Source organism: Eptesicus fuscus, chromosome 7, assembly GCF_027574615.1.
Source record: "Eptesicus fuscus isolate TK198812 chromosome 7, DD_ASM_mEF_20220401, whole genome shotgun sequence".
Classification (NCBI taxonomy): Eukaryota; Metazoa; Chordata; class Mammalia; order Chiroptera; family Vespertilionidae; genus Eptesicus; species Eptesicus fuscus.
This window is the reverse complement of record NC_072479.1, coordinates 69,249,063-69,262,788: the sequence shown is the minus strand read 5'-3', so window position 1 is coordinate 69,262,788 and position 13,726 is coordinate 69,249,063. Positions and strand designations below refer to the sequence as shown.

The 13,726-nt window shown below is 41.2% G+C and overlaps 1 protein-coding gene across 2 annotated transcripts in view; it reads right to left on the bottom strand.

Annotated features, from left to right (window-relative positions):
* PKP2 (plakophilin 2) overlaps window positions 1–13,726 on the bottom strand; it is an 81,270-nt gene that overhangs the window by 45,081 nt on the left and 22,463 nt on the right. For both annotated transcript variants that reach the window (XM_008140548.3, XM_054718480.1), the window contains exon 4: window positions 12,148–12,283. In XM_008140548.3, the coding sequence (XP_008138770.2) occupies window positions 12,148–12,283 (136 nt within the window). The remainder of the gene's footprint in view (window positions 1–12,147; window positions 12,284–13,726) is intronic.

Sequence of the window (13,726 nt, the reverse complement as noted above, 5' to 3'; positions counted from 1 at the left end):
TCGGCCGAACCCAGGGGCACGGCGTCACCCAGACTAAGGGGCACGTGGCCTCACCCATACCCAAGGGGCGCGTGGTCTCACCCGGGCCTGGGACCCAGCCTCACCCGGATGGATCCAGGGGCGCACGGCCTCACCCGGACCCAGGGACGCTTGGCCTCTCCCAGACCCAGGGCCACTTGGGCTCACCCGGGCCTAGGTGCACGAGGCCTCACCCGGATCCAGGGACACATGGTCTCACCCGGACCCAGGGACGCTTGGCCTCTCCCAGACCCAGGGCCACTTGGGCTCACCCGGGCCTAGGTGCAACTTTATACTTTTTAATGTGCTATTTTAAAAAGATTTCTTCTTTACAAATACACAAGAGAGGACATGCTGTCTATTAGAAAAAGGGCCAGAGCTAGGAGTAAGAAGAAAAATAGATGGTTTAGATCCCAAAACCTATGGCTGCTTGAGAAGAAGACAAGTAATGGCAGCCTGAGCAAGGAGATTTTGTGTTTTAGGCAGCAAATATTACTTAAAGGAATCAAGAGGTGGACACAGGGTTGCTGCAGAGAAATGTTAAGTTGCAGACTAAGAGTTTTCTTTCCCATAGGCTTCCTTTAGCATGTGATTTAAAAAATTTTTAAGTTGGTGAAGAATTTTTGATAAATATCCCAGTCATTTTCAACATCTTAATGCAGACAGTTTTAGGACATAAATTGTGAATGGGCAGGAGTTTCCCTTTCAGATGAAGTTCATCGCCTATGATGCCCTAATTACACAGCAGTTCATGTTTGGGTGAGAGCTGCACACCTGGCCCGGAGGGCACGTTTTCATATTTCCTGTGTCTCATCAAACGCCAGCCTGCCTTCCACAGACAGATAACTATTATTAAGATCCAGTCTTCCAACTTTACATCTTCCTTTGTTAGGATTGGGAAGAAGACTAGAAAGGCAGGAATGAAAGTCAAAATAATAAAATAACCTAAGTAATCACCACAATAATAATAAAACAAAAATAACAACTCCTCCTCCCACTTCCATCATTAGGAAGTGCTAGCACAATGTTAAGAGTGTTATAAATATTATCCAATCAATAGCTTGCTAGAACCTTAAAAGGAAAGTACTCTTTTGGTCCCTAAGGCTCCACTGGTGGTAATGAGGAGTCATATTTCCACTTACTGGCTCCTTTCAGAGGAGACATTTGCAGAACAGGAGACAACTGGAAGATGGACCACACCAATTTTGACGGGCGATGTCTAGAGCCATTGTAACATATGTGTATGACAATGCCAAAGATAAAGACTTCATTTCCTAGCTATCAATGAAACCTGATCATCTATTGGATCACTTCATCTATTCCCATTATTGTATTTCCTTAAAAGCAGAAAGGTAGAATTTATTTAAAAACAGCCTGTAACTCACGTTTCCCTAATTCCTTCAAATCCTATTTCATGTTTAGGTTTTGAGGAGGTTCACGCCGTAAACATCACAAATGCCAGCTATTTTAAATCTTCACAGGAGCAGCATAAACATCAGATGCAAAAGAAAATCCTATTTGTCCTGAAGGGACTTTGGCAGATTTAGAAATATTTTATTACTTAGTTTATAATTCATAAGCTGCCTTCTTCAAAATATGATCTGAGGTGGCTTACTGACCGTCCCGCATTTCCAGCCGTGAGGACAGCATTTGTGAGAAGTGGCCCATGGAAACCTCTGACCGGGCTGCGGGCTCCTGTTTCACAGCCTTCTGACCTGTTCTCTGACCCGCTCTCTTAGCCTGCCACTTCTATCCCTCGGCTCTCAGCACCTGTAGACACACCATGCTCAGATAAACGCTGAAATCCGACTACAGCTCTACTTTACTGCAGAATTTGACTCACTAGTGTCTGGCATCTACCCTACATTTAAAAATAGGAAAGTTACTTTTATCCTTTTTATCAAGCAAATGGATATAAATCTTATCAAATGCACGAAGCTGATGATATTCTCCTTATTGCATAGAACTGGAAGGACACTGGTCATGAACCCTATACACATCAGGTCTAATATCACATGTGTTGTTCCTGCTCCTTTAAATTCAGGGCAGCAGCTGGAGCCAGAGAGGTTACATCTGTTTCCCAGTTATACTAAATCCTCAGGGGATTTGTTCTCCCTTTGGGGGAAGGAAAAAAGAAACAGACTAACATGAATGTCTCAGGACTTCAAAGGAGCTTTCATTTGAGATGGTTTCTAAAATATATGCAAGGGCAAAATCACATATTAGAATTTTAAGTTTCTCTTTTGACTCTATTCTGATTCTCTTCCCTGCCAACTCTAAAACAATTAACTGCTTAGGATTTCTGGTGGCAAATCCGCAAAGGGAACAGACCGCCCCTCTTGGGGTGAGGGCTCCCCTCATGCCCCGGTGCCTTTGCTCTCACTTCCTTTCCTGTTGGGGATGCCCGGCCCCCTCTGCCTCTCTTCTGGCAAAGCCCTACTCATGCTGCAGGAGCCAGCTCAAATGTCACCTCCTCTGTGAAATGTCACTCCCGTTCTCTCCTTTCTGTCCCCTTAGAATTAATCACTCCCTATAAATTGGTACTATAACCTTTCAGGAAGGCAACTGACAATTTATGTCAAAAAGTAAAAGGATTCTATTCCAGAAATCTTAGTTAGGAAACAATTTGAAATGCACACACGGACTACCACACTACGATAGTCACTACATTATTTATAATAGTGAAAAATAAGAAACCATAATTGCCCAACAATGGGGGGAGACTGGTTAATGATTAATTGTCACATATCCACATGGTGAGGTAGGTATCCATGGGAGAGGCAGAACAATGACACAGTTCCCTCATCCCTCAAAAGAGGACTGTGTAAGATAGCAATTGTGTGCGAGGCATGCAGTAGTTACTTAACGCGTGGTACCTACTACTATCACCATTAATACGCCACCACGAAAATGCCTACAAACTATTAATGTTATGAGAAAATGCTTATGATATAATGTTACTGAAAAAAAGCTGAATAAAATACTTGCATTTCTACTAATAAACACAGACAAAGAAGGGAATGAGATGAGGGGGTTTGGGAGAAATGATGGGGTTTTAAATTATGAATGGGGCCTGTTACTTTGTATGTTTTTAAACAGCAAACATATATTTGTGCATACTTTTAAAAAGCAAAATGAAAAATCCCTACAGACAAGGTAACATATTTAATTTGATTCAGGGTGGGGCAAGAGTAGGTAGACAGTTGTGGGTATATGAAACCCAGTTTATTCTTGTCTTGTTATTTATCAACTAGTGACCTGGTGCATGGATTTGTGCACATTGAAAGGAAATTAGAAGGTGGCCTGCGGGGTGGGACTGGGTGAAATGGGCCAGACATGCCCTTGAGCCAACCTCCTGCGGTCCCTCCCCTGGGTCTGTGGAGTGAGCGGGGTCCCTCTGGCAGGTGGGGTCCCTCAGCCTAGCCTGTGGGGATCAGGCCGAAACCAGTTCTTCGACATCCCCCAAGGGATCCTGGAGTGAGAGAGGGCACTCTGCAAAGTTGCTGTCATACAGGGTGTGGAATAAAAACGCAAGTGTGCAGTAAACCAGATTCGGGGCCAACAGTGCCCCAGCAACAACATAACCCACAGCCGAAGGTGGAATCGCGCAGCCCTACGAGGAACCAGGCTCCCTCCTCTCTGGTTTCGAGGTGCATCACTCGAGAATCACCGCTGCCAAGTCACTGCAGCTTGGCAGTTTCTGCGTTGAGTGTCTGTCCCCTGGTGGTCAGTGTGCGTCATAGCGATTGGTCAGATGGTTGGACACTTAGCATATTAGCCTTTTTTATAGATTCTTGCATTATTTTCCATGCGAACAACTATAAGACTACTTTTGCCTCAGCCTATATATGCCTTAAAAAAATCAGTGAACAAAAACCAAAATGATAATAATAGTGGAACCATGGGTATGTTTTTTTTTTTTTTCTTATAATGAACTTGTATTAGTTTGATAATAAGATCTTACAAAACGGTTATGGCAGTCACTGCCTCTGTGATGAGATCTAAAACAAGCATAAAATAAAGCCAGTTTAAGAAGGTCTTGCAGATTAAATTAAGGAATTTGTTCTTATCCTACAGACAGACAAGCAGGGCAGCTATTGGACGGTCTCCTGGGTGCTGTGAGGAGAATGGATTAGGAGTGGATAAAAGTGGAGGAAGGGAGATTCATTAGGAGGCAGCTGGACTAACAGGGACGATGGTGATAGGGATGATGTGTACCACTACCTGGGTGAACTACCACTCACTCACAGAGGAAATAATCTTCTCTGAGTTGTTATTCCGGGCAGGCACTGCACCGTTATCTGATTGCATTCTCACAACAACTCTTCGCAGTAGGACTATTATTTCTACTTTACAGGCAGCAAAGCTGAGGCTTAGAGAGGCAAAATATTTTGCTCGAGGTCACCCTGGTAATTAGGGTGCTGGGATACAAACCCATCCCTGGGTGGCTCTTGAGCACCAATACTCAAACCACCAAGTGTCCCACCTCAACGCAGCAGGGAGAACAAGTATAGAGGGAGGTTTGGATAATGGGTAAGGAAAGCAAAAGATCATGTGTTCATTTTTTGATAGGTTGATGAGTTCAGTGGGAAGGCTAGGAAGTAGATGGACATGTGTTTGGAACCCAGGGGAGAGATATGGGCTGGAGATGCTCCGCGCCATCAGCATTTAGATCACACAGTAATGGAAGCCTTTATCGTGGATGAGGCAGGTCAGAAGATGGTGCCGAATAAGAAAACCCCAGGAAGACATCTAAAGAATATTTAAGGGACAGGTTAAGCATCTGTTTTTCACAGAGGAAACCTAAAGGAGCGAGAGAGATGGAAAAAGAACCCAGAGACTCTGGATCAAAAAAGGAAAGTTTCAAAAAGGAAAGAGTGATGGACGGTGTTAAATGCTGAGAGTGCTAATCATATAAATTAAGAACTGAAAATTTGCCACTGGTTTTAAAAGTTATGACTTAAAATTTTGATCTTTATGTCCAACTCATAATTGTCTTTTATACATAAATTTAAAAACTATAGCATCCTGCTTAATATTAGCAGGACTTTGTTAATGTTTGTGGGTTCTAACATCTCCATTCTTAGATTTTCTACAAAGCATATGTTTTTAGTTTTTAATATAGTTTTCATTATTCTCAAAACTAGTCTTTGTTCTAGTCTTACCAGGGAATAAGAGTTAAGAAGGTAAGCACAGCTTTTATTCTATATTTAAGCAAAAAAAAAAAAAAAAAAAAATCCAATTAGTAATTTAAGAAATAGGGGAAATCGCCCTGGCTGGTGTGGCTCAGTTGGTTGGGGGTCATTGAGTGCCCCAAAGGGTTGCTGGATTCGATTCCCAGTCAGAGTACCATATTTTCTGGCATATAAGACGACTGGGCGTATGGAAGATTTTCCTGGATTAAAAAGTCGTCTTATACGCCAGAAAATATGGTAGATGCCTAGGTTGCTGGCTCGATCCCGGGTAGGTGGAGTGCAGGAGGCAGCTGATAGATGTTTTGCTCTCACATAGATGTTTCTCTCTCTCTCTCAAAATCAATAAAATAAAATAAAAAATAATAAAAATAAAAGAGAATATGGGAAATCTGCCCCCAACTTGGGTAACAAAAGAAAATTCAAGTAATTCCATATTATGAAATTCCATATTATAAAAAGTCCATATAATAATGTCCCATTTTGAAAGATTAGGAATAAAAAAAGATTTAAACATGTAGTTCGGCTGGTGTGGCTTAGTGGCTGAGCATTGACCTATGACCATTTGCCTGAATTAGCCATAAAAGGACTAATTTTTAGCCCAATTCAGCTGCAAATTACAACCACCAACTTTCTGGCCATGTAGGAAGCCATTTGGGAAGCAGATCCTCCAGCCCCATTCAAGCCTTTAGACACCAGTAGCTCTGGGCCAAATTCAGACTATAATCTCATGAGTGAACTGGAGCTAGAAGTGCTTTTGTATGACTTGACTTATCTCATTTGCAGGACTAACCACATTTTCTTTTCCCTCTGTGAAATCTACTGATTCCCTGAGTACTATCAAAGCTGGTAGGTTAACTCTTTGTTGGGCTTTGCACTCCTGTTTCGACTGGTTGAGTTACGTGTTTAACAAGAATAACTTAGGTTTGTTTCTCAATGTATTTATCTCAGCTGTAGTGGTTATTGTAATAATGCAATTTATTTACCTACTAGAGGCCCGGTGCACAAAATTCGTGCACGGGGGGGTGGAGGGTGGGAGAGGGTTTCCCTCAGCCCAGCCTGCACCTTCTCCAATCTGGGACATCCCTCTCACAATCCAGGACTGCTGGCTCCCTACTGCTCGCCTGCCAGCCTGCCTGATTGTCCCTAACTGCCTCTGCCTGCCAGCCTGATTGCCCCTAACTGCCCTCCCCTGCCAGCCTGGTCACCCCTAACTGCCCTCCCCTGCCAGCCTGGTTGCCCCTAACTGTCCTCCCCTGCTGGTCTGGTCACCCCCAACTGCCCTCCCCTATAGGCCTGGTCACCCTAACTGCCCTCCCCTGCCGGCCTGGTCGCCCCTAACTGTCCTCCCCTACTGGCCTGGTTGTTCCCAACTGCCCTCCCCTGTAGGCCTCCTCTTGCACATACAGGCCACAACTGCCCTAACTGCCCTCCCCTGTAGGCCTGGTTGCCCCCAACTGCCCTCCCTTGCTGGTCCAGTCACCCCTAACTTCCCTCCCTTGCCAGCCTGGCCCCCCAAACTTCCCTCCCCTGCAGGCCTGGTCCCCCCAACTGCCCTCCTTTGCAGGCCTTTTCCCTCCCAACTGCCCTTCCCCTGCAGGCCTGATCGCCCCCAACTACCCTCCCCTGCAGGCCTGGTTCCTTCAACTGCCCTCCCCTGCCAGCCTGGTTGCCTCCAACTGCCCTCCCCTGCCGGCCTGGTTGCCTCCAACTGCCCTCCCCTGCCGGCCTGGTCACTCCCAACTGCCCTCCCCTGCAGGCCTGGTCCCCCCCAACTGCCCTCCCCTGCAGGCCTGGTCCCCCCCAACTGCCCTCCCCTGCAGGCCTGGTCTCCCCCAACTGCCCTCCCCTGCAGGCTTGGTCTCCTCCAACTGCCCTCCCCTGCAGGCCTGGTACCCCCCAACTGCCCTCCCCTGCAGGCCTGGTCCCCCCCAACTGTCCTCCCCTGCAGGTCTGGTCCCCCGCAACTGTCCTCCCCACTGGCCTGATCGCCCACAACTGTCCTCCCCTGCAGGTCTGGTCACCCCTAACTGCCCTGCCCTGCCGGCCATCTTGTGGCAGCCATCTTTGACCACATGGGGGTGGCCATCTTGTGTGTTAGAGTGATGGTCAATTTGTATATTACCTCTTCATTATATTGGATTCTGAAAATGAATGAAATGTAAGTATAAAAAGAGTTCTGTCTCTCTGAAAACTAATCTGAGTGCTTTGGAAAGGTTACATGAAGGTGAAGAACTCTAAAAAGCTCTGTAATTATTTGTAGACAACATTAACTTAAAAGACTAGACAACATATAAAATTCTAGAAGGATTTGAACTCATAGGAATTAGTGCCATTAAGTTCTTATTTCACTTTAAAGAAACTAAAAATGGCAAATAATACATAAAAGGCATCACTTATGTAAGAAAGATGATGACAAACTTTGTAAGTGTGTATGTGAATAATTTTAAAAAACATTTTCTCTGTAACTATGTTTGATTAACCAACTATTAGTCTTGATTTCAAAAAAAATAGTAAAATTCTACTACAAAGAGATGCTTTTTTTTTTTTTTTGGCTTGTCAGATTAACAAAAAAGCAAACAAAAAATAATATCCTGTGGTAGTAATGGTTCACAATACTGGTGGGAGTGCAAATTTGTATAATTTGGGCGAGGAGTTATCAAAATAAAAAATGACTCAATAGTGAAAAGGACTGAATTTACCTACAGCCTGAAACAATGAAAAAAAATCAGACAAAGCATACAAGGGTTTCAATAACTGGACATAGGGGGAGCAATGATGGAAAATGACTCAATATGTGGAAAACAAGCAAGGTGAACCTCACTGCTGTCTTGGATCATTGCCTTGAGAGTTTCCAGGTGATGGTAGTGCAGTGAGGGAAATAAGTGGAATTCCACAAGCAGAGTTGAGGAGACAGTGCAGAGTCTAAGAAAAAACAAACAGGCCAGTAGTTTTCAGGGAAGAGTACCAGAGAGAAGAGCTGCAGAGAAAGATACTCTAGTATTGAACAGAGTATTGATAAATGCATGTGTGTAAGAAAACTGTCTGAGGCCAGGGAAATAACCACCTAAAAGGATTAAGGGAACAGCTCCTCTTGCCACATACAGGCCACAAACCCTCCTATTCTCACTTAGCCAGAAAACCTCCTAATTCATGCTGCATTAGGTAGAGTTCTCAGAAGTGTCTTGCCATAAGAAGGACTAGTTAGTTCTAGAATAAATGCTGCTCTGGTCCCACCAAACAAATTTCCAAAGCAGGGTTTGAAAGGATCAAACTGTTTTCAAGGAACTTAACTGCAGCTTAGAACAAAGCTCAAGAATATTTACAGAAAAATAAAAATATGCTGCATCCAACAAGATAAAATCCATAATGCCTGGCATTCAATAAGAAATTTCAAGGCATGCAAAGAAGGAGAAATATATGACCCATAATGAGGAGAAAAATAAAGCAATTTGAAACCCACCAAGAATGGACACAGATATTAGAATTAGCAGACAAGGTCATTTAAGCAGCAATTTAAACAGTCTTCCATATGTTCAAAAATCTTGGGGAAAGATGGAACAAGTTAGGTAGGGACACAGAAGATATAAAAAAGACTCAAATTTAACTTCTGGAGATGAAAACTATACTATAATTTATGAAATACAAAAATACACTGAATAAGATTAATGGCATATTAAACATTGCAGAAGATTATTAAATTTAAAATAGAGCAATTGAAATTATCCAAAAGGAAACACAGGAGGGAAAAAAAGAAAAATGAGTATGGGTGAGCTGTGGGACAACTTCAAGCAGCCTGATATGTATGTAAATAGAGTTCCCAAAGAAGGGCCAAAATATATTTGAGAAAATAATGGTGAAACATTTCCAACCAAAATTCCAAATGTGATGAAAAGTAGAAATCCACAAATTTAAGCTCAATGAACTCCTAAGCACAAGAAAACTACACCAAGACATGTTGTGACCAAATTGCTCAACACTAGTGATAAACAGAAACTATTACAAACAACTTGGCTTGATGGGGTGGGGGAGAGGCAGAAAAACATTATATACAGAGGCAGAATAAGAATGACAGGAGATTTCTTGTCTGAAAAAACTACAATGAAACTTTCAGAAAACTGAAGAGCAGAGAACACGTTCCAATTTATTCTGTTAGGCTAGTATCACCTTTAATCCAAAACTGGACAAAGACATTACAAGAAAAGAAAATCACACATTAGTAACCTTTATAAATATAGCTGTATAATTTCTTTAAAAAATTTTGAAACAACCTAAGTGTCCATTGATAGATGAATGGAAAAAGAAAATGCTATACTGTATATGTACATACATATGTGTACATATACTGTATATGTGTGTATATATATATAAAACATTTAACATATATATAATATTAAAATATATGATATATAACATTTTATGTTATATATTCATATATTATATATAATATTTAATACATAGATGAATGGATAAAGAAAATGTTATATATAACATTTAACATATATAAAATATATAATACTCATATACTGTATATTATATATACCATTTTATATTATATATAACAAACATATGAATACTATTAAGCCATAAAAAGGAAGGAAATCCTGTCACTGTGTAAAAATGAATGGATTTTGAGTGCATTGTGCAAAGTGAAATAAATCACAAAAAGATAAATACCATATGATTTCATTTATATGTGGAATCTAAAAAGCAAACAAACAAAATACCCAGAAATTATAGGTACAGAGAACAGATTGGTGGTTGCAAGAGGTGGGTATTTGAGGGATGGGTAAAACTGGTCAAAAGGTACAAACTTTCAATTATAAAGTACGTCATGGGGATTAATGTGCAGCATGGTAATACAGTATAATTAGTAATACTGTATTTTATATTTGAAAGTTGGTAAGAGAGTAAATCTTAAAAGTATTACAAGAAAAAACTTTGTAACTCTGTGTGGTGATGGACCATAAACCAACTATAAAATCTAACATTTATAAATCTTCTAGAAGAAAATACAGGAGATTATTTCTGTGACCTTGGAGTACAGAAAGATTTCTGATACACCATGAAAAGCATGCTTCACAAAGGAAAAGAAATTGATAAATTAGACTCCATCAAAATTAAAAACTATTAAGAGAATGAAAAGACAAAACACATCTGCAAGAAAATATTTCCAAATCATATCTAAAAAATAAATATATCCAGAATATATAGAGAACTATCAAAATTCAATAAGAAAACAAAAAACCCCACCTAAATAAAAAGTAGGCAAAAGATTTTAACACACACTTCACCAAAGAAGATATGCAAATGGCAAATAAGTGTGTCAAAAGATGTTCATTATCATTAGTCATTAGGAAATGCAAATTAAAATGACAATGAAATACCACTTTTGGCTAAAATTAAGACTCATTATTTCAAATTTCAGCATGTGGAGGAACTGGAACTCTCATACATTGCTTGTGGGATGTAAAATGGTACAGCTACTTTGTAAAAACAGTTCGGTAATTTCTTAAAAAGTTAAACATACACCTAATGCCATATCATCCAAGCATTTCATCCTAGGTATTTACCCAAGAAATGAAAATATATGTTTGAACAAATATGTTCATAACAGCTTTATTTGTAATAGCCCAAACTCAAATGTACATCTACAACTAAATGGTATATCCGTCAATGAAATGCTACTCTGCAACACACACACACACACACCCCTACACCTATTCCTTGATACATACATGAACGAATCTCAAAAGATTTATGCTGAGTAAAAGAATCCAGACAAAAATAGCATCTATACTAATAATCTATACTAATAAAAGGGTAATATGCAAATTGGTCACGACGCGGCTGCGTGGGCAACCAGGCCGGCAGGGGTTAGCGAGGGATGACTAAACAACTGACCAGCAGGCTGCGTGGGGCAACCAGGCTGACAGGGGGGTTAGTGAGGGATGACCAAACGACTGACCAGCAGGCAGCGTGGGGCGACCAGGTCGGCAGGGGGGGCAGTGAGGGGTGACCAAACGACTGAGCAACAGGCTGCATGGGGCGACCAGGCCGGCAGGGGGGTTAGAGAGGGGCGACCAAATGACCGAGCAGCAGGCTGCGTGGGGCGACCAGGCCGGCAGGGGTGGAGGCAGTTAGGGGTGATCAGGCAGGCCGGCAGGTGAGCAGTTAGGAGCCAGCGGTCCAGGATTGTGCAAGGGATGCAGTCTGGGCTGAGGGGACCCTCCCCCCACCCCCCGTGCACGAATTTCGTGACCTGGGCCTCTAGTACATAATAAATATCTGATTCCATTTACATAAAATTATACAAAATTTATATGACATATAGTAACAGAAAGCAAATCATTGGTTGCTTACGGTCTGTAAGTGGATTGGGGAGGGGTGGGATGTATGGATTACAAAGGGGCACAAGGAAACTTTGGAGGTAATGGACATACTATCTTGATTGTGATGATTTTTCACAGTGCCAAAACATGTCAAAACTTTGTCATACTATACCTTAATAAAGCTATTTTAAAAATGAACAAACTAGTGTATTTATACAACAGAAATCTATGCAGCAGTTTAAAAAAATAAAGTAGAGCTAATATATATGAAAGATTTCCAAGATATTAAATGAAAACAAAGTACAGAGTATTGTAAATAATCTGCTACCCTTTGTGATTTTGTTTCAAACAAAATCAACCCATCCAATAATTGTTTTTACATGCATAAGGTATCTCTGGAAAGATACCCAGAAACTGGTAAGAGAGAGAGGGAGAGAAAGTGAAGGAGAGAGGGAGTAGTAGAGAGAATGGGAGAGTGAGAGAAAAAGAGGGAAGGAAATGGGGTTTGGAGTAGGAGAGAAACTCAGTTCTCACTGCATACCTTTTTGAACTATAATCCCCCCACGAGAAATGTAGTTTCGAAACGCACTTCAGATCCTACTCACCCTTTTCCGTGCTTCGGATTTCTGGAAGCACTCGTGCTGTATGAAGGTGGCTGCCACGGAAATCCTGGCGGGTGGTGTGTGGTCTGCATCGAGCATACTCACGGCCCGCTCCAGGGTCATCTCCAGGTCTGCATTCCTAGACAAACAGTCACAGGTTCAGCCAAATTCCCACCTGCTCCCTCCTGCCTACCAACCTGATCTTCCAGAGATGACTCGGCTAATATTGGGAAGCACCTAGAACATGTAAGTCTTGGCTCTTCTTCAGCCAAGAGAAAAATCGGAATCTGAGATCAGAAGGTACAGGAAGCTAGAAGCAGAAATACTCCAGCTCTGGTCAGACTAGTCTCAGAAGACACCAGTGAATTGAGCAGAATCATAAAATAGACCAAAGAAAGAAACTGAACTCTGTTTAAGATAAATATGGCTAATGTGAGCATTTCATCTTAAAGGTGACTTTAAAGGCACCATAACACTTTAGGTGAAGTTTAAAAGAAATCTGGCCACAGGAATAAAAAATTATTGCTGCCCTGGTAATGTCACACCTGTAGAGGAAACACCTTTCCTCAAAAATCATTACATTTTTCTCAAAGCTGCACAGAATCTGTCATTTCAGCTAAAATTGAGCTTCTAAAAAAGCATTCAAAAAGTGTTCTTATTCAATGAGTATAACAGTATATAAATAGTAAAAGCCAGGAAAACTGAGTTTGTTCTGTTAAAATAAGTCATGCTGGTTTGACAAAATCTACCAGGAAAGGTAATGATTTAATGCAATTATAAATTTGCACTTTCCTAAAAAATTTTATACACATTATGTTTTCATTTCCTTTGCTATTGTATGACACTGAGATTATGTCTAGCTAGTAGCATACTTTTGTTCTTTACTAATTGTAGGTATTTATAGTGGTGATAAAATCTAAGGCAGTTTGACACTGAGAGGATAATTTACAGAGGACAATTAAAATGCTACTTGTAAAAAAAAGATAAATAAACAATAACTCCCAAATACCTCATAGAACGACACTGTTTTCTCCCCTTTTATTTCTGCCTGGAGGGTCACCTGGTTAGACAGTCTATTATCAATGCACTTCCTTAAGCACTGACCCATGAAACCACTCAGGACACTAACTGTTAATCTTAGAATTGTAGCTAAAGACATGTCTTAAAGGTAACCTAGGACCCTGCTTTGGCTTCAAAGAGGGTTATGCCTGCTTCATTCCAGGTTGTAAACTCTGTGGGAGGGTGTTTTCCAGTACCTTCCAGCAAGCTCAGTAAGTAAATTCTCTCCTACATCAGACTAATGCACAATATATGCACATGTGTTCAGATGTGAGTATGTGTTGTGTTGTGACTGTTGTATTTGTGTACGGGTGGATGTGGCATAGGTGAGGGGATAAATGAGCCTCATGACTAATAACTAATACCTACTGCTTCTGAAACACATGTTCAAACACAGAAGTGTTACCTCATGGGTGTAAGAGTATTAAAAATTAGGCAGAAAAACAGTTCTGGCAACTATACTGAGAATTATATAATGATCTCATATTTTAAAATTTTGTGCCTGAGGAGTTCATTTAATTGG